At 44.6% G+C, this 27109-nt stretch overlaps 2 protein-coding genes across 2 annotated transcripts; one reads left to right on the forward strand and one right to left on the reverse strand.

The window, feature by feature from the left end:
- The first annotated feature begins 734 nt into the window (after positions 1-734).
- On the forward strand, positions 735-6309 carry LOC135391343 (cap-specific mRNA (nucleoside-2'-O-)-methyltransferase 2-like). Its single transcript, XM_064621588.1, has one exon. The coding sequence runs from the start codon at positions 1019-1021 to the stop codon at positions 2942-2944; it is 1926 nt and encodes a 641-aa protein (XP_064477658.1). The 5' UTR covers positions 735-1018; the 3' UTR covers positions 2945-6309.
- Positions 6310-7436: 1127 nt separating this feature from the next.
- Positions 7437-26192, reverse strand: LOC135391342 (recQ-like DNA helicase Blm). The gene is made up of 6 exons (XM_064621587.1): positions 24478-26192; positions 23390-23806; positions 17718-17936; positions 17239-17402; positions 15441-15576; positions 7437-8898 (listed from the first exon to the last, which is right to left on the reverse strand). Exons 1-6 carry the CDS (start codon positions 26125-26127, stop codon positions 7819-7821), a joined length of 3666 nt encoding a protein of 1221 aa, XP_064477657.1. The 5' UTR covers positions 26128-26192; the 3' UTR covers positions 7437-7818.
- Positions 26193-27109: the final 917 nt, after the last annotated feature.

Raw genomic sequence — 27109 nt, forward strand, 5'->3', positions numbered from 1 at the left:
AATTAATTTCAGTGTTACTCCACAGCACAATCCGCCTACAAAGACAAAACCGGTACGTGACACAGATAGTACAGACACCTCATACAGGGGTGTATCTGGGAGAAGGGCCGGGGTCCAGACCACCGTGGTCCGGACGTCCTGGTTCTGATCAACTTATCCCCTCAGCAATACATCCTGGATCCGCCCTTGCACCCACGTGACTGTTTCATACAAGTCAAGTGAGTCATATAACACAATTTGAACCCGATATGGGCTGTACCGTGAGCGAGGCCTGAAATTAATCTTTTGCACCTTTTGCCTGAAATTAATCTTTTGCGCCATTTAGCGGGACACTATACCAGACAAAAAAAAGAAAAACATGAAGGCCTGCTCCCGTACGGACCATATTCGATATGTCTTTGTGTCGTTTCTGTGTTTAGTCTGCCAACAGCATTGATGATTTCATGATTTCGCATAGAAGTCATGAAATTATCAATGTCTATGTCAGTGACTATGGCTATGCCGCAGACGAGGAACACGTTCAAATAGCGCGCGCTTTTGAGCGGTGCGCTCCCTCTACTTCCATTGGCGAGTCATCCCTAACACGTTTTTATCGGATCTTTTATGGGGTTATTGAATTACATTTTTTACATTTAAGAAAAGTATGCTGCTAGAAAGAAGTATAATGCTGACAATTATAGATGTCGGCAAAACTGAGGTCGCTCGTTTATTTGTTTTCGATTTTCGACCTTGGATGCAGGCCAAAGCAAAGGCAAAGCACGCACTAAAACACAAAATGCAGGGTAACTTGTGACGATGTAGCGACGTCTCGAATGGGATAGTGACTCACAGTGGTGCTGCGGTGGAGGCGGCGCTTTTATATTAGCAAATGTGTTTACAGTATGGCCAACAGCTGTCACAAAGCCGCGAAGTGAATCGTACGAACAGCGCTTTCTTTCCTGCGCGACGCCTGATTGCGCATCCATTGAACGTGCCGTGAAACTTGATAATATGATCGATTCCTGAGAGCCCTGCCCACATGTCTGCCTTAGCAGAAGCAAACTGCCTATTCGAAAGGGTATTTACCTTTCAGAAATCTAATTCCTGGTGTCTTCCTTCTGAGAAAGCATGGACCGTAGACGAGGCGCAGTGGGAAGTTCCCGCGCTGCAGCAGCTCAAAGCAGAGCTGAATTTAACCAAGAGTCTGCTCAACTGCATGGAACCCGTAGAATGGCGTCGCCACACTGCGTGGACAAACCGTGCTGGTTACGTCTTAGCTCAAGTCCGTCGTGCCGCCAACCCAACGCTTCTCACCCAAGCGTGGTGCAAGTTTTACGAGATACTACATGAATTTGGTGTAGCGGAGGCGGAGCCCCTCCGTTCTTTTCACCTGTGCGAGGCCCCAGGTGCCTTCATTTCCGCGCTTCAACACTACTTGGAAGAACGAGCCGTAAACTGGTGCTGGTATGCCACAACTCTCAACCCTTACTATGAAGGAAATAGCACAAAGTCAACGGTGACTGATGATCGTCTCATTTTTAATACTCTAGGCCACTGGTATTTTGGTCGTGATCAAACTGGTGACGTTCTTTCACCAAGTTTTTGCATTGATGACTTCATGAAGGACCAGGAACTGTTTGACTTAGTTACTGCAGACGGCAGCGTCGACTGCCAAGATGATCCAGCGGAACAAGAAGCAACAGTGGCACCACTGCATTGTGCAGAGGTGGCCATGGCTCTTAAACTGCTCGCAAAGGGTGGTAACCTTGTACTGAAAATGTTCACATTTTTTCAAAGTTGCTCAGCTTGCCTTCTCTTCATACTCAACTGTATTTTTGAGGAAGTACACGTTAAAAAGCCCACATGCAGCAAACCAGGCAACTCTGAGGTGTACGTCGTCTGTTTGAAGTTGCGACAGAACGTCCCAGATGTTCTTTCGGACATGTTGGTGAACGGTTCGTTTCGCTTTCCACTTCGCTATTTGCCGAGAGATTATTTCGCGCAACTGTACAACTGTGCTCGTTATTTTAAACAGCTACAAGAATACACAATTCAGGAGAATGTCCACTGGTTCTCTATGTCAAAGAACACTCAGCTGTCGGTGTACCTCAAGCAGGTCAAAAACGTGGTGGCAGCACTATACATGGAAAGGTACCCGTGCAAGCCGGCGTCAAAGCCCTTGCACGGCGTCACAAGAACACAAGGCGTCGTGGCAGATTTCCGCGGATGGAACGTTGTGAGCTTCGTGGAACGCAGCACGAATAAGCATTGGTGGAAGGACAACGTTGGTGCTATAATCAAACAGCTAAGTCAGTTCGAGAGGCAGGAGCAGCTTGACACGGCCTTTGCTCACAAAGAATACGATCGAGTCGTCCCGAAAGATTCCTGGATTGTCCGGGGCCGTCCGTACGAAAACGTCCGCATTTCAAAGTTTTGCTCCCAACCCCTGCTCGATCTCGCGTTGATGCTGGGCTATTCCAGCGAAGTATCTATGCAAAGCGCTTGTTCTGTATCCAGAGGTGGTCCCGAGAGTATGGAGATGGACCTGACCAAAATAGTGCTCAGGCTTCGTCACTCAGAGCAGCCCTATCCACTAGCTCTGCGCTTACCCGAAACGCTGAGCCGTCTCTCAGCAGGTATAATTTTCCTTCTCAGTTCCGCATTTGAAACTACCTCGGTTGAATGTCCTGGGTGGCTGAAGACACCGTTGTGGATATTTGACAAGCCACGGCCAGGTCGGGTCGCAACTGTCGCGAGTCATTTTGAGCAAGCGGAGGCTGTCGAAGGGGACGAGAAACAAGTCTTGTTAGAAGTCGTTCCGCTCGAATATATGTGCCAATGCCAAGATTTTGCAGATTTCCTCATCTCCATAAATGACACGTTGTTATATCGATGGAGTTCAGGTATACTTACTCAAACCTCACCTTCAAAGTGTGACAAGGATGGAACAAAGTACAGAAATTAGTATAAAGAGCACATATATGGTGCCGAGAGGGCTCTCGGCGAACGACATGTTGTACTGTGTATTTCGATGTTCTACGTTTTAGAGGTTTTATATGGGAAGCTTTTAAAATATGACTGCTGTTCTAGAGCAAATAAAACATCCGTATAAACAGGACCTTGATGAGAAGACTAGAAGTCAAAGGGGCTGTGACACTTTGTTCTGTATAGTTTGCTATGTACCGCACACCAGAGCACTGAGCAAAAAAGCTATTTGTTACGTGCCGTACTTCGTTAACTAAACTGCAGCGTCTAGCTCTGGCATCGGACTGGGAGCCTGAACAATTCCTATAGGTTGTTGCAAGCATACGACTGGAGGTGATCATGGATAGGACTGCATTCGCGTGACAAGATCCGCGCTAGTTGAAATATGTGCTTCCGCACCTGTATCGACTATACCTGCACATCCGCAGTCATTCCATTTGTAAGAAAAAATATTTTCAGCATGCGAACTTTCTCAGGAACGTTATGTCATCCAGTAGCAACAGCAGCAGTTAAAGGCACAGCAACGCATGAGATGGCACATTGTGACACCACCTTGGATTCACTGCGAGCTTTCAATTAGGGCTCCCCCTAGTTCTTGTTGACGGAGTCACTAATGCTTATTTGCTGGTAAAGTGTGGATATTTGCACTTACCACAGAGGCGTCTGGTTTTCAAAGCGCTTCATTTTTATCTGTAAACCAGGATGTCACGCGGACCTGCGGATATAACAGCATCCACACATACCTCGACATATTACCTCTTCTGCGGTTTTGTCATTGGCAGATGTGCCTGCCGTATTGTCAAAGCTGGACAAATTTCAGTATTTACGGTGCCAAATTTCTACGCGTCTGTTACTGCATTTGCTTCAAAACTTGGAACGCAAGTTAACATCGAGACAAACGACTGCCTTTTAGATTTGTCTTGCACAGCTTGATGCAAAGTGTCATAACCCCTTTAAAGGAAAGTGGCGTAGGGCCACGATCCTTTCTGTCGCAGTTTTTGAGCGAGCAATGTCAAAGTCAAGCAGCCTGTTGATGTAGTCAAGAGAGTTGGGAATCTGCAATTTGGTGACTAACATACAGTAAACCCTCGTTACGGCGAAGTCAACGGGACACGGAAAAAAAGTCTATATACGTTGGAATTCGGTAGAAGCGGAAGCGTCATAGAAGCTCTTATGGTAGCATCGGGGAAAATGTGCAGAAACGCTTAAAACAAGCATTCCATCAGGCGAACAGATAATAGTGCTGGATAGACTGGCACCCTTTTAAATCTGCGCGTAATAAAAACTAACAAAGGTATAAGCCGCGATTGCCATACGCTATAAAAACAGAAGCGCACAGAACCGAATCATAATTCGGAATGATATTGCAGTCTTTTCATAGAAGTTGAAAATAGTGGGCGTGCGCCCCACTCTGTGGTCAGTTCACAAGTGACAACGCTATTCCACATACAGTGATGCGGTGAAGTTCTGTTCATAGCGCATGACCTTTCACTGGCACCTGTGGCGTTACTAGAGGGGTGACATGTGCCCTAGTGACACCACTGGCTAGGATTAATCCAGCTAATTGAATAGACTTCGGATGGGGCATCATGAAGCTTCCGATAAGGTTGAAATTTTTTTTTTTTCATTGACAGTTCAAAAAAGCGATCTCGTTATAACGAGAGTTTACTGTATCTCTGTAAATGAATGCAGGAATATTGCAGCTTTTAACTGCAGAATGTACGAGACCTGTCATGTGGGTATTTGTGTTGGGTATCAATATATTACTTGCCACTCATGTCTATAAGAAGTCTTTTCGGGAAATATTAGCCACGAGATGGTACACTTTAGGAAGTACAAACATCTGCTGCACACTAGGCTGCTGTGTTAGGCAGCATCATCAATACCGTCTGTTGTCTCTGATTTCCACTTCACCTGTGGCCTGTTAGTGCTGGGTACTTGTTGGCAAATTAGCAGGTTTATATGCTGAAAAATGTCCTGCACAACCCTGTATTACAGTGGTTTATCCAAACCCCTCCCCCCCTACACCCCCCAAATGTTCAGTGATACCTCCCTAACTTTTTCACATGTGTACCCCCTACAGGGGGTGCCCTTACGAGTTCTGCTTGAGGCCCATGTCTGTAATGATATGTTAAGCTGTAATGATGTAACTTTAATTGACCCCCCCTCCCCCCATTTTTTCTAACACCCCTCGATGCTTGGGATTCTGGATACACCACTGCCCTGTAAGCATCTGCTTGAGATCTGACAGAAACAAAAGGTGAATGTTTGGCAGTGGCAATGCAAAACTTAACGACACAGTCTGATGTAGACGACCTTGGTAAACATGTCAACGGTGTCCGGCTGAAAAAAAGGGGAATGTGAATAATGCTGCACAAATAAGTCAACAGTAAACAGATGGCACTGAAGCAGTTGGTGATCTCAAGGTTGTGTAACTCGCAAAAGTAGAGCCACTTTTGTGAAGTATATTTTTTATAAATGTCCCAGGTGACTAGCTTCTACAAATGACTTCATTGGGCAAGAGCTGTAATTGCACCTACTATTGGCTCGCTATCAGTGGCTGAAGGCTCATTGTTTTTATGCTTGTCAAAAGAAGCCCCACCAGTGTTCGGCTGTAGCAAAACGGTGTAATGAGGGCACTGCACGCGCCTCCTGCTATTCGTGGCTGGCGACAGCACAGGAGTAGAGAGCATGTAATGTGACAGTGTATGCAAAAAGGAAGAATCTGTTTCTCAACTTCTCAACTTGATAAGGCCATTCCAAACTGTTCCCTTAAGGTGTTGTGTGTCTTTGGTGGCAGTGTCGTATCTTGTGAATAGTGAGCTTTCCTCCTGGTATGGTGCATAAAATTCGAATAGAAAATTTTTAGTCTCGTAAGTGTACCAAATGACCCACTGACGCAAACGATCTTGGCCAGCAGATCTTGAGGTTGTGCATTTTTGGTCAAGTTTATGCGTAATACTTGTCGCATAATATTTTCTATAAAAATATTTTGGAGCTTTTTTCGGAACCTTTATGAGAATGGCAAAAGCGGTACCAGGAAGAAAGTGTGTGACACGACAAAGTATTTTACGAGTATACTGCTGGCTGCGCCAGTACTATACTAGATCCATCAGCGGTGCTACTGTTGTTTGGTTGAATTGTTCGGTACGTGTTACAGCTGTGATACTATACCGGAACCACAGCGCACTTTATATATGAATGTACTATTTGTATTGGTAGCCTTTGTAGGATTGACTTCAACTCAAATTTCACTTTACTGTTGTAGTCCATTGAGCCTTTGTCACTGTTGTGTACTTTGTACTTCGGCAAAAGACTAAACAATATATGTCTTACACCCTCCGATATTACTGTCGTTACTGTCCAATCATATATTTACAAGCACGTATTGCTGTGCCACAGCTATCAATACACTACTCAAGCTAATCGTGGCTCCCAGGTGTTACTGTTAATTGTAGTAACACATTTCAGCCTCGTTGCACCAACAACTGAATGTGAAAATTGAGAAATGAGATTGTCTTGACATCTAATGAGCTAACACTCTGCATTCAGCTAATGAGCAACCTTTAATTATTCAGGTTGTTAAAGTCAGTTCAAGCATCCAGTACTTTCCTTCACTACAGGCGTGCCATATTCCTTGCACAAGCTGTAGCGGACACTTGCAGAGTTGTTTGATTCATCGCAGTGAATGCTGGTGATTTGAGAGCCAACATTTGGGGCAACATCTTCGAGTCACTGCTTTGATTTAATTGATTACATACTATATAAGTAGACCCTTGTGTTTTAGGGTTTGGTGTTTTTTTTTTTTTTTTTCAAGTCGGTAAATAATTGGGTTTTATGTTAGAAGCAGTAAGACAGTAGAGCCCGGTGATATCGATTTTCTGCTAGGTGCTATCGATAGGCAGAGAGGGAAAAAAAGGAACAACAACACATGAGATGGCTAGAGGTTAAGTATAATACGAGGGAATCAGAAACGTAATATAAAAGAATAATAATAGGAGGCTAAGTATGCTACTTTCTATCACAAGGTTGGAATAAATTGTAATCTGTTGCACACGTGAGTGCCTGGTTATGTTAACGTTTTCAGGCTACTATGAGTAGCGCATGAGACAGAAGTGTGGCTCATGACATTTATGCTTGATTTTCTATGCTATTATGTTTGTGATAGCGCAGTCCACTTGTGCTGCAGCCAGGAGGCTGTCGAACAAACACCCGTGTGGTTTTGATTTGCTTTTTTTTCGAAATGTTTGATACACATCCTTGAACCTCAAGTAGCCCTGGGAATAAACAATGCTACATTGACAAAGAGGGTCTGTGTTCATTAACATTTGTCACTTCAGTTCCTTACTGCATCATCATACGAAATTCCCTGTTGCTATTGCAACAGAGTGAAAATGGCATGTAATTTCGTTGATGGTATCGTTTCCTTGAGCTTGAGGGACAGGAACACAAAACACATTATACCATCAACATCGTCACACCAACTTTTCTTGCGTTTTAATGCTGCGTTAATGTATTTAGTGTATCAAAAATCATGTTATCTAAGATATTTGCCACATAAAACGTACAACAGAAAGTGTCAGTACTGCCAATCATACTGCAACCACTGTCACACTCATAAGCTTCGATTATTATTATAGAAAACTGTGCCACTTTGACACTTGCATATACGTGTGTATTGGTTAAAAAAAAGGCAGAGTGTGGCACCACCAGCTCTCAAAGTAGAGATAAAAAAAAAAGCATTTATGGTTGCAGACAACAGTCCCAATATCTGCTCCCGTCTGCTCGTCACTGTGCACGTGCAAGTCCCTCTTTCACGTGCCTTTCTTTCATACTCAAGACATGCCCCAGTAATCACACCTCGAATATCCTAGGTGGTGGTAGAAAAGAACGTGATGCTGCACTATGGCTTGGCTTGGGCATGGGCAGTGTTCCAAGACCCTTGGCTACAGATGATGTCTCACGCTTTGCCTGCTTCGTTGTTTGCTTTGCCTTGAATGATGATGCGTAATTCTTCCGAGCTCCTTTCTTCCTGTAGAACTTTTTCATACGTTTTGCTGGATTTCCCGCCCCTCCTCCTCCTCCTCCCGATGGACGTTTTCCTCTCCCTGAAGTTCGCTCCATGAAGGCTGAAGGTGGCTGCGGTACAATTTCGTTGGAATTTGACGAAGAGGCTTGAGCTTCTCGTTCAGCCTCCAGGACAATCTTTTCTGCCGCGTGCCGCTCTATGATATCCAGAAGCTGTGCGCCGTACTTGTCCACGACGGCCTGCGTAACATGTGGAACTTGCAGCATTGCTTCCGCAGTAGTTGGTAATGCCTTTGCGAGCCCTCGCAATGCCTCCATGTGGACGAGGTTACCGTAAAATGTGTTTTTCTCTCGTGCCAGTGACTTGACCATTTCCACAAGTTCACTGTGACAGCATTCGGTTAATTTGTCCATTTCTGCGTCTGCAGCAGGCTCCTGCAACGACACAGGGTTTTCTGAAGTCTTGGACTCCTTTTCGACTGCCAACGAAATCTTGGCGCTCCCTTGTACCAGCTCAGAAGCACGGTTTCCCACCTTCACGTGCGATATAGCCATGTCGAGGTGGTTGATGGTGCTAACTTCTTTCAGGAATCCATCCAGCACCAGCTTTCGCGCCAGACGTTCTGCGTCCATTCGGCGGTAACCCTTGCCTTTGCCGTAAAGTGGTAGCTTGTTGTGGCCTCCGTCGATTATTTTCTTTATGCCAGCGCCACGGAAGATATCGATGATGTGATTCAGCGTAACGTTGGTGCCGTTGAAGCCCTGTACACATCGCACCAGCTCCCGTGCATCATCCGTCACATCGCGCACCACCCAGCGTCCACGTGAGGAACAGTTGTCGCAGGAAGCCCGTGGGTTGCGCCGACAAAACTCACGATCGAAGTTCTCTCCAAAGTAGTGCAGAACCTGCAGTTTTCAGCACAAGTGTATTAGTATAGAAAGAGACATTTGGTCTGGCACATAAACAGCTCTAGAGGTCACAATACCAACCTTAAAGAATCTTTCATGAAAATGATGCTGTGGTTAATCGCAATAATTTGTCATAGAATTTTTATTTCTTGACTCGTGCACAGCTATCACCTTCAGAACCAGGAACCATATGTTCCCCTAATGATGTGGTAAAGATAACGAGTAAATACTTGAGTACCCACTCTGTACACCTCCTTAAAGCGTTCATTTGGGATACCTGGCGCATGTGCTTTCTCTGCATAATAGATCCCCTAGCAGCAATGAATGAATCCCTTCCTCAGATACCTGGCATGTAAATATTGGCAGCACTCACCGCATGTGCTGCGCAAACACAGACCGAACAAAGATACTGAATTTACGAGCAACATGAGCACCATGAACCGCTTCATGGGTACCCTAACATCAAAGTGGCCGACATTATCCCTGGAGGGCTGTAATTAGCCAAACTTCCTGAAATACATGGACGACACAAGGCAAACACATACACGGTGCTACTTTCAACAACCCAGTTGTTGAAAGTAGTTGTTGTGGCAGTTGTTGAAGGTAGCACCGTGTATGTGTTTGTCTTGTGTTGTCCGTATATCTTAGTGCTACCAAAGAAGTTGGCATGTACAGATCCCAACAAAAGTTTATGGAACACCAGAGCGATGTATTTCTTGATCGGAGCGACACCCTAGTAGCGAATGGAAGTGGACACACTTACTGGGAGGTGCATGGAGTACCTTGTGACCTGTTTGTAAGTCTATCTGCTCCTGTTTGCAGCAACGGTATCGCTCCGATGACTATATGCACCAGTCCGGTGTTCCGTAAACTTTTGTTGGGACCTGTACTACCAACACGCCCAAAGGAAGGTCTTAACTATAATTAGGCTTCCGCGTTATCGCATTTGCCGAAAAATACGCCGAATATTTTTTTAAGAAATTGGCGTGTTCCGAAAAGCTCTGAATTATACTCTTGCATATGGAACTACATGCCGAAAATGCCGGTATCCTGATTGCACTTTTCTTCCTCCGGGGAATCACATTTTCGTTTTTCCTTCACCTCGTTTCCAGGTAGAATTCAGGGAATACCGCCCTGCAGAGCTGCTAGCCCCTAGTTCAGAGAAAAACCTTCCTCTGTAACACTTTGATCAGTGGGTTATGAGGGTTCAAGTACACGTGGAAGCCTCCAACAAAGGAAAGGAAAATCTGCGTTCTCAATGTCCTCCTACCAAGCTGCTTTCCCTCCAATGTCCTTCTACCTACTGATTATAGCTGCCGCATTTTGGGCGTATATTTTTGGCGCAAACATTTTAAAATGCCGAAAATATCACAACTTGACAAAAGATATAAATGCCAAAAAACACACGCCGAACATCCCAAGGAATAAATGCAAAAAACCTATAAAAAGATGCCTTAGATATAATGCTGCAACTTTCTTGGTGATTTGGTCTTAAATTTGTGTAGAGCTGTAAAAAGACATAAAATGTTATGTCTCTGCTATAGTCTGTTCTAGTTATCCATCTACTAAGGTCGCGAAGCAAGATAGTTGGTACATATTCATGCATGATCAACTTCAGCCAATTGGACGAGGACAAAACGAGAGGCACAAACTCAGGCTGATGTGTGTATCACTGCTGTGTGCTGAAGTTGACCACGAATCCATCTACTAGTTCCCCTAGGAAGGTGAGCTTGGACATGTCGAAGCCTTTGCTTTTGAATGGTCTTATGAGTAACCCAAGTGTAGAACGTGAAGATCTTTCTGTGAACCAAAGTGTTGCGTCTATTTGAAAGGACCAGTGAGGTGGGCCACTATTTTCTTTTTCTTTTCTTTTTTGCTCCTGTGTGTTCTGCAACAAATAAAACGAGGTCCTGAGAAAGACCGTCCTGCACAGATGACCTGCAATGTGCATGCGAAGCCCATGTTTCGCGCACCTTTCAAAAATCCTCCACACCTCGAAAAAGTGTGTAAGAGTAGAGTGACTCAAGAAGGTGCTGAAGTCATGCAAAGAGACTGGGCCATCTGCCAAGGCTACTTTCTCCTTTGATTGCACAATTGAAACTGTCCACTGTCATTTGCGTAAAATTCACCTCCTGTAGCTGATGATGTCAACTTCAGAAACATCATTTGTTCACTCAAAACATGCAGGAGTCATGCTTTGTTTGCAAATATAACACTTAAGTGGGGAACGGAATGAAAAAGCGAAGACTAAGAAAGCACCATCTAACGTTTGACAGATACTGTGTTGACAATTTCTAAGCACCTAGTTTGTTTCCAGAAGTGCAACATCTTCATATGGAACCTTATATAAAATGTGTGCCTATAACTAACTTCAATATATAATATATAATATTATATATTTATATAATATATTATTACTATATATAATATATATATATAATATAACTTCAAACATGTACCAGTAACAGGTACGGTTTAGGAGGGAAATTGGTCTGCAGTTGTTTACAGCTACCCTAACTCGCCAGAAGAAGAACAGTCGCTGTTCGAGATATCGGCGGCTCTTGTCCTTGAGGAAATTCCCTTCATACTTCCGTACTGGTTCGCTGGATTTCTACCTGTCTACTAACTTGTTTCCAGTTCTACAAATGGGAACCGCCTGAGCATGAGAGAATCACCCAGTAAAGTTGCTTGAGTAAGAGGGCAACAACAAAATAATGTAGATATTTTGAAACCCACCCTGTGTATGGTTGCAGAAAAGCATTTTGGATGCCACATAGGCCAATAAATTTCTTTTCCTGAATGCCGAAATATTTAGCAAGATTCGGAAAATTCTCAGTTCTGATAGTTGTATATGTGCCATTGTGGATTTTGCCCTCAACCCACTGTTTACTGAAAAGTGACGCAGCCACAAAAATACTGAGTGAAAGTAGATACGTATTGAAGAAGCTGTTGCAAATACACAGGGTGTTCATTTTTATGCATCACAATAAAATAAATTTAAATAATAATAAAAGCTACGTTAATAAAATGCCCGTTAATAAAAAAGCTATGAGAGCAGCAGGAGATATTTTTTTGTGGGTGGGTCCTTCAGGCAGGTGGACATCCTCTCGACGAGAGTATACAATTACAAGATGTCTAATTACCAAAAATTCATTAATGAACACACTAAATAGGTGGATGTGGAAAATGTAAAAACAAAAGCGTAATGGACTGCAAGCATGTTTTTTCGTGGGAACATCCCTTTCTATGCATAGCTAAATTTGAAGGGCATCTTTTAAGGGGGTTTTGAAACCACTTTCAAACTTTTGAAGAAATCACCTGGTACATATTGATCTATGTGTTCCGAACATGACCATCAAAAAGCTATGTCTTTGCGATCATGCGTTACGAAGCTATTGCAATCCAAAGGTCGCGCGCTGAGCGAACTTCTCCGTCTCTTCCAGCTCTTAACCTCCTCGACCGTTTTCGGAATGACGTCTCATGTTCGAGAAAGGAAGACCATTCTTTTCCGTTTCCATGACGACGTAAGCCGTCGTAAAGAGGGAGATGGCCGCCGGACCGGTTTCAGCACGGTGACCCTTGGGAACTTCGGGCAAGCGCGCATACCTAAAACGTCACTTCCTGTTCGTCTGCCAATGTCTCTCCGTACTGTTCGGCGCCACCATTGAAGGTGGCTTGAAAACAATGCCTTTTTGAAAATCCAATAGCAAAAAAAAAAGGTCAAGTGATCAATGTGGGACTTTCCGTGTCGGCTCCGTGGACTACAATGTATGAAACGATGCCACACATTTAGTGGGTTGCATTTGGTTTCTCAAACCCTTTAACCTAGAATATGTTTTTATGTCCTTTAAGCCTTCACATGTTAGGTTTGGCACATCAGCATTAAAGGGACGATCGCATCAGGGAACCCATCCTATCTATCAAGCTGATACCACTATGTTCGGCATCGGCTGACAATTTACTGGGCTAAATTTGTTGTCCAAACTGTGCTTAGGTATTAAGTGAACGATTTTTACTGGTTCTTAGAAGGTGACGTTTTCTCGATTTTCCAGAGAGGACATTCTGCCATGCTCTCAACATCAGGCACCTGCTCTTGTCATGTATTCCACCAAAAAATTTAGGAAGATATATTGGTGGATCCTTTGGGAATGCATTAGCATAAGCCTTTGGTTCCATCTTTTGCTTCCTCCTTTCTAAATTTGCTTCTTTTCTTTGATTCCTTCTTTTGCTTCACCCTTTCTCTCTCTCTCTATTTTTTTTATTTGGCTCCTTCTTTTGGTTCCTCCTTTCTCTTCAGCTTCTTTTCTTTGGTTCCTTCTTTTAGTTACGTTGCTCTTCAGTCGTGGCAGCCTGTCGCCCTTGATCGGATTCTGTTTTCCTTTGTCGCCTACTTGTCCCGGCACTCCACTGTACTGCGCGAGCTCCACCACTTGACGGAGGGGCGCTGCCGTCGTTTTTACGGAGAAGTAGGATCACGTGACTCCCGCCTGCTTCGGCGCATGCAAGCAGGATTCACAGCTCCCTCATTTAGCCTCACTATTTCAATGTTCTTTCTTATTCTGCTCGTTGTCTAGTGCCCACACCACATTTTCAGGGTGTCTAGCAAACTACAGCCTTCAAATTCCCTGCCTTTTCCATGTTTTCACTGACTATTTCGAGCGAATTCCCTGACAAAAACAAAAGGGAACTAGGTACCTGCTCCTATGTTTTGATACAAATCCCTTACAGAACAGACAATTTATTAATCATATTAGTGAGGGGCTACCCTACTTTTCTGCCTCAGAACATCGTATTGGCGAACTGCTACTCACGGCAACGTTGCTGCGGCATCGCCACTCAACCACCCGTCGGTACACGATTCATCGTACGTCGATTCATCACAGCACTTGTCTGCGATTTTCTGACTTCAGCTGCTTTCTGGCCAAATTCCCTGACAATTCCTCGACTTTTTTAGCCACATCAAGATTCCCTGACAATTCCCAATTTTCCAGGTTTGTAGACACCCTGGTATTTTAACCTTTTCTTGGCACGATAAGTAGTTTTTGCCACTCAACAAGCCTGCTTCTCGACTGGTTCATTCATGCAGCTTGAGCTATGAATAGGTTCGCGAGATGGCAAAGACGCTCAATGATGAGAGGAATGAAGAATAAAAAGACAGAAAGAAAGCAAAGAAATTATTTTCTTGCTAATGGTAGGCATGCTCATGAGACGCTTAGTAATGATCAAAGCACCTGCCGGCTAATTTAAACTTTCAGTGCGGTTTTGGAAGACTGCTTCAGTTTTCCTTCTTGCGATATTTGCACTTAGTCTAGTTTGAATGGTTGCACAACGTGTAGGTCACTGCTCACCCCTGTGCTGTTTTTGCAGAACAAATATTATGTGACAAGCACATGATGAGCTCCGTCTAATGATAAACATGTATTTCTTATTAGGTTATGTCTAAATGCGGGAGAGAAAACAGTGTTTGCAACCATCAACCCTGAAATTTAATACTGTACTGCATTTAACATTTTAAAAGTCGGTATATGGAAAATAAAATGGTGTATACTGGAGTTGAGTGACAAATAATCGACCCGTAATTAATGATAAACGGCAATGATCTCGTGACAATGCAGACAAAATTTACAATTAACTGACACACATTAAATCGCAATAGTGCATCACTTTTTAAGCAGACTAGTTTGCTATTTAGGCTAAAACTTTTTTTATTTTCTGGTGTACGGGAAGGTACTCAACATGCACCGTGATTTTTAGAAGGTGACGACATAAAGCGTACACTAAATCGTTGTCATGGCACTATAAATTTGAGGCATACATTGTTGACAAGGATTTCACCAGGAATTACAGTTCGCGTTCATGGAAGATACAGAATTATGCGATCTCCATGACGACATATGCTGTGAATGACGGCGTTGGACTCCGCGGTCTCTTAAAATCCAGAGCTTGCGCGTATTCTCCGAAAACTTAATTCGACATCATACGAGCTGATGTATCACACCAGAAATCAATCAATGCAAAGGCTCGTATATGAAGCTAGAAGATCAGATCAGCAGAAGGAAACAGCAGTAGATACGCTGCCAAAGCGGCTGCCATGTGATCCTGTTTTCCACGTCAGGGATGCGCTTCTGACAGGGGCCGCTACCGTCTGCACGTCAGTCTGCAGATCAACACTGCCGTGTTCCTTTGAGATGACCCTTCTAATGCTAGCACATTAATAATGGCCAAATATGCCACTCTTTCACGTGAGATTTTCAATACCGTGGTCAGTGGCCCACGAGGAATAAAATGACACCATAGTTTCGAAATCGACTGGAATGGATGCAACTGTCCCTGTAGGCACGTCTAATGCTTGCTACGGAAATGCTACAGCTACAGCACATCCACCACATTATTGTCCAACACACTAAAATTCAAGCACTGCTTCGCCAGTCACCAAAAACGAGAATCAGGATAGCATCGAGACAAAATTTATCGGAAAACCCAAGACTGTCTACAGAAAGTCTACAGAAAGTTCATAATGCTATATGCTGGTACGTTACCTGCGCACGACGACAGTCTGTGCGGTTCTCACAGAAGTTGACCACATGCCAGAGATTGGTGAGGTGAGTCTGTCGAGCAGCTGGGTTAGAGACGTCCTGTTCCACCATGCGTCGTATGCGGTGCATGTCCCCGTAGCTGGTGCAACGATGAAACATTATAATATAAAAAGAGGCACGAGTGAAGAGGCAATACATTGACCGGGGAAACATGCTGTGCAAATCCTAGAGAGTATATACTATCCAACATCCCCTTTTTGCTGCCCACAACCTGTGGGGCACCGATGAACGTTCTATACACACTCAAAAGGTGTTGGCTCATACAGGGTGGTCCACCAACCATGATAGAAATCCATAGTAAAAAACGTAGGCCCTGGTGAGACATGCGGTCAAGGGATTTTTTTCTGCCAATAACTTTTGCCACAAGCCTTCGGGTGATCTCATTTTTGATAAGGCGTGTGTTTGTTCTGTGGGCAAGGCTTGTAACCTTTTCCCCCTCGTGTGGCATGTCAATGTAGCCTCCTTTCTTCGCAGCTTTGCGCTCAAACTATGAGCCGTCAAAAAACAGGCGGAGCCAAGGGCTCATTTCCACAGATTTTCAGCAAGTTTATTTCGGCAATTGCCACTGCATTACGAGTGGGATTTCGGAGCTCGGAAAAATTTCGGAGCTCAGTTCAAGAAATTAACTTTCCGTCAATTGAAATGAAATTAAAATGTTACCAATATGTGGCAAAAGTTATTGGCAGAAAAAAATCCCGTGACTACATGTCTCTCCGGGGCCTACGTTTTTTACTATGAATTTCTATCATGGTTGGTGGACCACCCTGTATATGCAGCCAAACACGTATCTCTGGGTATGATGCAAAGTGAGGAGGGTGAGGGCACCATTAAAGATTTGCTAGCACCGCTCCAAGTGTGGTTTTGAGGTTGTGTATATATGTGCATGGATTTGTTAAACAAGCACAGAAGGTGCAAAGTGATTCATTCAACAGATGCATAAATATTGCAGAATTATTTTTAAAAATTGCGACCATGCGCCACGGTGGCAACGCCTGCAACTAGCTGCCCGTGTCGCTTTGGCATTGCTAAGGAACAGTCCCCTGACTGGACTTGGGTCCCGTGACTTTCACACCTTATCAGCGTTCTAAGTAGCACATTTGAACAGATCTGCGATATGTGAGGCACTGACAGCGGCATTTCATCCAGAAGCACTGTGAAACCCGCGTAGCAAAGCCTGCGCCTACTGCACAGCATCATGCCGTATCCCCATTCGAGCTCCGCTGCAGCGCCACCTCGATCTCAAGTTCGATCTCAAGGCAAATACCACAACCCCTCACGCTATTCACGATGCACGGACATTGCTATGGTGATGCATATGCACAAAGAGAGGAACGTCATTCAGTTGCGCTGGTTCACAACTGAGTATAAACAGAAGCACAAAAAAAGGTAATGCTGTGTGCCGTAGCAGATCAGTTGCACGACGACTCACTGCTTGACCCTTCGTCTTCGGATGTCGCAGTATAAATAGGCCTTATGAACAGTATACAGGAAAAACTAAACAGACACGATCATAATATGTTAAGGGAGTAGCCTCAGCGTGAGAGCCGCCAATATTTCGAACAGGGGCTGTTCTTCTTCTGGGACACTCACTATTTTTAATATCGGCGACTCTGATCCTGAGGCTATTCCCTTCACATTTCTCCACTGGTTCGCTAGATTTTCTACCTGTCTATGACGATGATATGTGTGCTCTTCATGTTATAACATCCCACATTTGCCATAAGTAATGGAAAGTACTCACTTGTAGAAAAGTATGCAGACAGCGGTGCGCCCGTCACGGCCAGCACGACCTGACTCCTGGTAGTAACCCTCCACAGATTTAGGTAATGAATGATGCAGAACAAAGCGTACATCCGGCTTGTCAATCCCCATGCCAAATGCTATGGTGGCACATACAACTCGTACCTGAAGAAATCAGACCATCTTGATGGAATCAATCGATGAGTCAACCATCAATACTAACAGAGAGATGAGAGAACATGAGGTCGTCCCCTCTTACCTCTCGTTAACACTGTAACGTTAAGCAACAAATGCAACACAGTCAGCGAATGTAGCTTCAAAAAGACGTCTGAAGATCACTAATTTAATACTCTGAGAAGACGCCAGCCTTCAGATGCCATCTAGTATGTAAGTGAATTTTCAGACTCGAGTGCCTTATCAGATATATTATATTTATAAATTTGGTGAACAGAAGGTTGTCGAAGAGACTTGGGACATCACCTTGTCATCAATCCACAGGCGCTGCACCTGATTTCGCTTTGCATCATCCAAGCCCGCATGGTACGACAGGGTCGGCACTCCTTCCCCGCTCAGGTCCGAAGCCATCTGATCACACTCCTTCCGCGAAAAGCAGTAGATGATCCCACTTTGCCGTGCAAACTGCCCCTTGAGCAGTTCCACAATGGTCTTGAGCACAGAGCGGCCGCTCTTGGGCCTCACCTGTAACGCATACGATTATGTAATGGTGCGCAATCTCCCAACACCTGCAGCTGTAGTGAGAGATAGCAAAGTTGGTCCTTCTCAGAAGTCGTCTTTTCGTTCGTCTGTAGAAAAAGTTCATCATCTTACTGATTTCATACAATTTTGTACCTGTCATGAACCTTCCCTAAAGTGCACACATGGAGTGATGTAAACTTCACTGCGTTGCAGGAACTGTGAAGCTCTGAATGTGCATTCATTTCTCAAACCCAGCACTTGGTTAATGCATAATAACAAAATACAATCAACACCCGTTGATCCTGACTTGATCGTACCCAGCAAATATGTCCGGATAGCAGGGCATCTGGATATGTGAAACACAATATATTGAGCTACGAGTCCCGTATTTATTTCGTATTGGGTGTGAAACTGTCCATACTGAATTGCGCAAGGTTACTACAAGCACCGAGTTCTCCCAAGCTCTTACTTATGGCACAAACTTAAGGAACATTATTACTTTGCTCAAAAAACATAAAAACAGTTCTGAGTGTATTTCGGGTCTCTTGGAGCGTCACCACCCGTGCTTCTTCAGTGTCACCTGATTCACGACTGTCGTCATTGCAATCAACCATATCAACGACACCTTCACCAGTAATGATGACGCACGCTTCATCGTGTCCGTCCACATCGAGGTACTCGAGATCTGCTGGAGGACTTTCTAACTGAAGGATCTTCCTCTACCGCTTTAAATGATGGGACTGGCCATCAGCCCCTCAAGGGTACAGTGGGAAAAGGAAAAATCCTTGAAGCAGAGCATAGAGTTGGCTCAAGGTTGTCGCCCCTGCTGGAGAAAGTGTATGTCCCACACTGGCTCTGACTCAAGACCAGATAAGTGAAGCAGGTTGCTGTTGGCCACTTTCCTACAGTGGTTCCTGGAAATTCCCTTCTAGGTCCGGAAGCTGAAGCCCGGGTAAGTGAAGCTGAAATGCATACGGTGAAATCTGTCCCCACAATTTATGTCCATATAGTATGGTATCGGGATAAGTGAAGTCCGGATAAATGGGGGTTGACTGTACAATGCTAATAGAATGCCGCATTACATGCTTATATGCGATCTGACAGTATGGCGTAATCGTAGAATGAGCTGCCACAGTATGGGTTTCCAGTGCATAACAACCACGACTATAGCCCAGCGAACCACGAATGTCTACTGGATGTACCAGGAATATCCAAATATCTAGGACCGAGAGGGACGTCTAATTATCATCTATTATACGTACTGTTAGCACGTTGAAATTAGGTGGAGGTCTATGGAACATGCATTGTACCCATATTCTAGACGTCCACTGTGCATCCATCTAGCAGGTGCAATGGATGTATAATGGATGGCGCAAACTTATGATACATTTATAAGACATTGTTCCAACTGCCTATCTAATGGTAATATTTGTTTAGTGCTAGAAGCAATTGAATAATTTGAGAGAATGCAGGATATTTCGAAACAAGTCAAAGCATTACGTTGTTTTTTCATCGTCCACGTCCTGCTCTGTGGGAGGAGCTCTCATAGCACTCTGCAACCAACACAGGAAACCTGTTCGTTTTACACCTCCACACAGCAGGTAAAGACATCATAGACGATAGCATGAATTACAAACACACTATTTGGTGAGAAGGGATGTCAGAAATGTAAGTCGGTAGCTTGATTCAGTGCAGACATATGTATTAATCGTGCAAACACATCCTCATCACCGTTACAAGTGTGTTAGGCGCTCGCAACACGTAACAAACGTGCTCCAACTATTTGTATGTATACATGTACATGATGTATCTGTGGTAAATGAGCTTACTTTCAAAGGTAGCTCTCCTGCTCGGTGACAATACACATAGGGAGCATTCAAATGAAGACTACCGAGGGATGCTTGCATGTTACCTATGGTGGCTAGTTCTGTTCAACTATCCAAACCCACAGCAAGAGGGTTGCTCACCTTTCCTAATGGCCCCATACAGTTTCCCGAGTTAACAATGGGAGGTAGCAGTTATACGTTGTTTAGGCAGTTTAGGCATTTAAAGCGGACGATCGAGGCTCAAATGCTACCCGTACGAGAGGCGTAACGGGGCGTGAGTTGACTGCCGAATTCTGCGGGATTTGGCATCTCGCAACACCAGTCATGTTACATGTTCGGCTGCAACTGCAAGGCTTGCCCTGAAATTGCCGTAGTACACACCTAACATAACACTGCATATTGATACTTCAGTAGCTGGATTTTTAGGAAACCCGTAAAAATGTTAGGCCCGTATTAATTCTAATAGATGTCCTATGGACATCCATGTGCTTTGAACTGACATCTAATGGATGTCACAAACGTCCAGTAGTTACGTCCATTAGACATGCTTAGTTAGAGGTGTGGATGGGTTTTACATGTTGATAGTACATCCATGGAATGTCCACCGGATTAAAATGGATATCTATTAGATGTGCACAATATCCAGAACTACTCGTCTTATGGATGTTCATAAGACTTTTCTGGTTATCTGGGAGAGGGCACATGACAGCAATAATATGCTCTTAGGACAAGGTGGCACAGTTGGTACACAGAGACAGTAAAAGTAAAGGAGATCCTTTTGGGCTAGCGTTGTCCAGCTTTAAGGAGTAAAGGGTTTTGTGTCTTGTTACTATTTGAGTGCACTGCCTACTTGTATTCTTGGTGTGGGACATGCAGGTCTGTGGGCTACAGGCTACACATGTTCTGGTGCTTAACATGGGATTGGCACACAGCTGAACGACCTGTCTCGCTACAAATGAGTTAATTGCTTGCTGTTTCTGCAAATCTGTTTTTTGTGTAGCACATGGTTTCACCATTGCATAAGCCATAACTCTCAAATTTTAGTACTTAATTACACTAACATTCTTGGCTTTTAAAACATGCCCTTAGGCTCCTTTTGTCTTATCCTCCTACCAGTACTCTTAAGGTGACATATGGGGCCAGTTGGTACATGTATCAAATTGGTTTGTATCACCTCAGTGTCTTAGTCTTGGTCTTCTCAGCGACCGTCACTGTGTTTGTCTTCTTGTTTCCCAATGCTATCCTATTCTCACATCAGTACTATTCCCAACAATTCACGAGTGAAGTAAATGTGTACTACCTCCACCATCGTCGAGACAGCAGACCTGGAGTACGAAAAATCAAGGTGAAGTGCGAGTAAGAGGGCCAAATTGGAAATCGTAAGCGCCCTCCGATTCAGAGTGTATCGCTATCAGTCAATCAGATATCAGCAACATGATGACAGCTGCTGCAAAGGAATCAGGCGACTGGCTTATCAAGTTTTCGGAAATAGTATCGTGACGCTTCTACATTCTCCTAAAACTCCCTAGTGATGAAACACCACCGTGGTATGTATTTCTCATAAAATTAGGAAAGTAGGCAAGCAACGTGGGATCGATGTTGTTTCCAAGTGCAACAACAAACTAGCTTTCCCCTGCAAGAAAGTGAATGCACTCACAGAAAGATGCAACAAGAGGCACGGAACCGGCTTTGCCAAGTGCAAACCAGAGACTGTTTATGAAATACCTCTTTCCTGCCGAGGCATTTATGCGGGCCATACTGGGAGATGCACAAATGACAGGCTCCGAGAACATGCCAACTCAGATAGAAACAGCGTGCAGGCTCCAGTGAGCTCCCAAATTAAACGATGCGGCTGCGAAGCCCAGCTAAATGGGACGAGGCATGTAGCCTCCCGCAAAGAAAAGGGCAGAGAGATTATTGAAGCCGCTCTTACAGTCAAATCTCACTTTATGAACACCCTTCGTTTCCCAGAAAATCGTTCGTAAATCGAGGTATTCGTAAATCGAGGTCCGAGGTGTGCACTGCACAAACACCTCACAAAACCACAGGAAATTGATTTGAATAAGTTTTATTTTTGAAAATACTGCGTAATTGTGCTTTGCACCATACTTTCTGCAGGGTCTATCCTGTTTAGAAGAGATGACAGAAGTCTGACACTTGACTCATACACCCGGTCCTCAGAGTACCGTATCGCGCGCGGATGAGACTGTTTCCAACAGCAAATATCACGCTTGTCACCGGCTGTCAGGACTGAATGCCTTCTCTTGGAATGGCAAGATGTTTCCATCTTGGAGACGTGGTCCAAACTCACAACCGTTCGGCTGTAAACCCCCGAATTATTCTTTCAGGAAATGGTGAATCATGTTTGTGGAACGTAGTGGCATTGGGACATTGTATGTTTGACCTTGGCAGCATGTACTCAGGAACTTTCATTATCCTCCGGTCCATTGGCCTGTCCTCTGTGCGTTCATAACGCCCGTTCGTATATCGAGGTCAGAATGGCTTGGCTACTTTGGGTCCGTTCCCTAATAATCCGGTCATAGTTCGGATATCGAGGGTTCGTAAAACGAGGTCAAAATACACGGAAAAAGTTTCGTTCCCTGTGGAGCCGTTCGTAAGTTGAGGGAATTCGTATAACGAGGGTTCATAAAACGAGGTCCGACTGTATATGGGAAAAGAAAGCCTCCGTCAGATCGCCATCCGTTGAGCTGTCTCAAAAAGAATTAGATTTTCTGTGTCACTTCACTTAACCTTGCTCTGTCCTTCTCTCTACTGTCAGGTTAACCGGTTCTGTCAAAATATGAGGCAGTTGCTAGAAGGCGGTTGTGTCGTGCTGTCTGTGTTCCGCACCGTGTTGTCCCTCGATAGCACCCAACTCGCGCTCTCTTGGATCTTTGCTGCACATTGCCGTGTTACATGTGCATTCCAACGTGAATTGAAACAAATGGCAGCTGAACATCTCAAGACCCTTCGACAATATGCTGCTGCCACATGCCCCAGATCCAATGCTCCTTGAGAGACTGACATGTTACAAGCCACGTGCTGCTAGTGCAGCAGGACATCCATTCATTTGTCCATCCACGTAAGTTTTAGTAAATAAAAGGGGTCTTTAGCGAAGGAAAACACAGTGCAAAAAAAAGCAATTCTGGAATTTTAATGGTGTTCTAATTGCTCATTATACCCTGTAATGTAATATGCATTTTTGTACAACCATGACGTCCAGCCATACGTCTATATCTGTGATGTCACAATTCTTGTTTATTATATGTGTTGCAGTTTTCCTGTTGTGCTTTTGTCGAGTGCTTAACTCTTCACTGAGCATGAAGTTGTGAGTTTTTGAGGGCGCTCGAGTGCCTCAGTGGTGTTGAACTAACCTCTGTTGTGACGAGGAGCATCTCAGTGAATGGTAGCTGAAAATGGCCATGTAGCACGGGCCAACCACTATTCATTTCAATCGTCATTCATTTCAAAGGCCATTTAAATGGCTGCATCGCGGCGGTATTATTTATTATTTGACCCGAATCCACTTTCAACGTGTGGTGATACCAAAAGCACGATTATATTCCAGGGTTAAAGCGATCACTACCAGCAAAGAGCAGAAATGTGAACAGGAAGAAGCCGCCGACATACCTCGTAACGCAGGTTAGGCCGGTTGAAGCTTTGCAAGAACCACCGTGGACGTGGCATTCCCAACTGATGCAAAATGTCCGTACGCACCCTAGGAGTTGCAGTGGCTGTCAGTGCCATGAGAGGAACTCCCTTAAACTTCTCACGTAGAACACTCAGGCGCTTGTAATCTGGCCGGAAATCATGTCCCCACTGGCTAACGCAGTGCGCCTCGTCCACAATGAAGCGTGCAAGGAGTCCTCTCGTATGCAGGGTCTGCAGTGCTCCTAGCAGACGTCCGCTGGCGCCAACCTTCTCCGGAGTAACGTACAAGAGTTTCGTCTCAGGGTTTGCGCGGTACAAGTCCTGGTAGACGCCGCTGCTGTCAGATTCCCCCGAGAGGTGGGCAGCTGGAACATCTAGTGCTGCCATCTTCTGAACCTGAAGATAAACGACGATAAAAGCTGCGATTCTTCCGCATTGTTTCCTTTGCACGGCGTAAAAGCACAGACCACAAAACAAATAATTCAAATTCGCCAATTCTAAAATTTAACTATTGCCTGAAAATGTGTGTCATTTTTGTAACTACACAAGTGTGTTGAATTGGGCTCATTGGTACATCATCATTGTAAATGGAAAAAGACATGTAAAGAAGGGGAACACACAGGACAAGCACTCACTCGCAACCTCAGTGTGCGTGCTTTTTTGTGGGTATGTGTATTTTTTTCACTATTTAGTATTCTTCGCTAAAGTTTCTCGTCAGTGCACACTCTGTGTCTGTCCCTCTGTTTTTGTGTGTTTCCATTTATCATGAAGTTCATATAACCAGTAAATGTGACTGCAGTTAAACATACGTTTATGCACTAAAACTTGCTTATGTAGTTAAATGTAATTGCATGAATGCTGTACTTAATGAGTAACTTTAGAGCCCATTTGGTGCTGTCTGTAGGTCACACTTAGAACTTTCTTTTTCGAGCAATAACATGTAGAATGTGCAGCGAACACGTCCCTACTTGCATGTGTGCTTTTATCCCCACTTTCGACCTGCTTTCGAGAGAATCATTTTGCAATTACCACTTTCTTTTAACAGCATTGATGGCTTTTATAGCTACCTGATCTTGAATGAGAGACTTGAGTGGAGAAATGACAACAGTAACTCCCCGTCCCACGACGGATGGTAACTGATAGCACAGGCTCTTCCCTCCACCCGTTGGCATGAGCACAAAGCAGTCCTCACCCAAGAGGGCCGCATTGATGGCTTCCAGCTGATTATGCCGAAACTGTTTCAGACCAAAAACTGATGCAAATTTATTACGCATCTCCTGCGAGTGGGGAAAGTTAAATCCCTTGAGTTGTGCCGAAGCTCCGTCGTCCTGATGCGGACCGAAAAATTTTCCCGACGTCCCAGCAGAATCATGAGAGGGTAAGTTCACTGTGCACTGCTGGGTTTCACTGTCGCAGATCATTTCACTGTCTGGCACAGGTAAGGACGTCCCGGGTCGAGCTTGCGTGGATGTCGATGGTGGATTGAAATAGGCAGAGTCGGCTTCAGAGCTTTTCTTTGGTGCAAAGAAAGCACTGATACGCTTCTCGGATGATGCAACTTGCTTTATTTTGGCAGACAGCGATAACATATTGCTTGTGCTAGCCCTGCTTGTGCTGGGCGGTGTGACATTTCTTGGGCTGTTCGACGAAATTGCTTCTACGTCAATGGATGGACCATTCCCTTTCCGACTACAGTTTTGTAGGGTAGCTATTCTTCTCAGCTGTTCAACCACTTTGAGACGGAGTTCTAACAATTTAATCACTGTTGAGGGAACGTTCCTGATCTTGTAGATAAGGTTACAAACATGGGCCGCAAGACTATGGTTCATACCTTGCAGTTCCTTCAATGCTAAATCTAAGTTGTCCGATGCAACTAGGCTCTTTGAAAGCCATTGGCTGTTTTCTATTTGTGCAATATCTGAAGGGTTCAGGCAATCTTCGTTAATGCTTGTGAACTTGCTGCTATGTAGAGTTGAGTCCTGTTGCAGCTTAACCAGTTCAGGTTGACCACTGACAAATTCGTCATCGCTGTCAACAATCAAGTTCGGAGGCGATGGTGTTGGGATGTCGATGTATTCATCACCATCGTCATCGGACCATTCAAATTCAGGGCTGCTGGGAAACTGACTCTCCGGAACCACCACAGTCGCAGAAGCCGCATTTTTCGATGTAGTAGCTCTTACAAGTGCGGCTTCTGGCTTTTTTCCATTTGTTATGCCTCCAACGACATTTTTCGCAGCCAAGCTAGCTCCGCATGCTTCTAAAGCTTTGTTCTTCGGTTCCTTACAATTGGTGTTCGAGTTAAAACTGGCTCGAGCAGGTGCAACTGAACTAGAAACGCTGAGAGGTAACTTTTTAAACGTGTTGGAAGCACCTTCTTTAACTCCCTGAGAGACATGAGGATTGTTTTGAAGGCCCCTAAAGTTATTGGTAAAATTAAGATTAGTCTTCGATGGCGAAACAGTGTTAGAAACACCTCTACGTAAATCTCTATGCGTGTCGGAGGCAGACGGATCATTGGGATGGGTTTCTTTGCTCGTACTCTTCGATGGTATCCACAGCTGCTTTTGCTTTGCCAAGGCATCCTGAGTGAAAAATACGAAATCTTTTCCTGCAATGGGCAGTTGAGACGTCGCCGTTTTCGCTGCTTTTTCGCACAATTCTTCAAACTGTTTCAATCGTTCCACATAATTTGTAATCGTTTTCTTCGCTGCCATAGCTCACAGGAAATAAACATCCCGCGCCCGCCATGCGAATATCCCTTTCCCCTTTCCCGCTGCTGTTTTTCTCTCGCCCTCTTTTCTTCATGGTTGCCAATCTCACAACCCTCATTCCGTGCATCACAGCGGTTCAAAATCAGGGCAGATGTCTTGCGACATCATAGGCAAAGAAATAAAATGAAATAAAAGAAGAATGCTGATGCTTGACAGAGTGATATACGTTCGGGTTCAGTTGCGCCTAATCTTTTTTCCCCCTAATATGTAGTAGTAGTAGTAGCAGCCATGTCCTATCCCTTTTGAGTCAGGGTGGGCTATGCTCGACTTCTGGTAGAAGGTTCGCCATAGCCTCTGGGACTAAATAAAATACACTAAAAAAATACACTCACAAAATACACCTATGGGGAGGAGGTCTGTAGATAGCGCTGGAGATGTTTCGTGTGATGGTGAAAGGAAAGGGCTCGCCCGCTCGCCGTTGTTGGCCTCCAGAGGTGGGCAACGTCACGACTTTCGCCCTGGGGAAATGTAATAATAATAATAATAATTGGGTGTTTACGTCGCGAGACTACTGAGATCATGAGCGACGCCACAGCGGTCGGTCTGTGGATTGCTTTTGCCCACCTGAGGGTTCTTTAACGTGCGATGAAAGCTCATCACACGGCACCCCGTATTTAACGTCCCTCGCGGAAGACGGCGTGTCTAAGCAACTTGTACCCTGCCACCAAGTCCTGGGGAAATGTGCGTCCTGTGCCGACTTCTAAGGGAACTGTGCCGTGCATCACAGCAGAATCCTAGGTGCCTTAGGCCTAGCCAATGGTTCGATCGGTTCCATACGTTATTCGATATATCTTTCTTTCTGTTACTGTCAATACAAATTTGTAACCATGCGAATGAATGACTTGTAATAACGCAGCCAATGCAGTGAGCGATGTCAACTTTGAGCAACGTTGGGAACGTCAACTTTGAGCAACGCCTCTTGCGG

Source organism: Ornithodoros turicata, chromosome 4 (assembly GCF_037126465.1).
Source record: "Ornithodoros turicata isolate Travis chromosome 4, ASM3712646v1, whole genome shotgun sequence".
Classification (NCBI taxonomy): Eukaryota; Metazoa; Arthropoda; class Arachnida; order Ixodida; family Argasidae; genus Ornithodoros; species Ornithodoros turicata.

What these genes read in the sequence shown, in the direction of transcription:
- LOC135391343 (XM_064621588.1), top strand. Translation starts at nt 1,019, where the DNA reads ATGTCTGCCTTAGCAGAAGCAAACTGCCTATTCGAAAGGGTATTTACC.
- LOC135391342 (XM_064621587.1), bottom strand. Translation starts at nt 26,127, where the DNA reads ATGGCAGCGAAGAAAACGATTACAAATTATGTGGAACGATTGAAACAG. An exon ending in AGTCTCTCATTCAAGATCAG is followed by an intron (nt 23,807 to 24,477) that starts GTAGCTATAAAA and finishes GTTTATCTTCAG; the next exon opens with GTTCAGAAGATGGCAGCACT. An exon ending in GCCTGTGGATTGATGACAAG is followed by an intron (nt 17,403 to 17,717) that starts GTGATGTCCCAA and finishes TGATTTCTTCAG; the next exon opens with GTACGAGTTGTATGTGCCAC.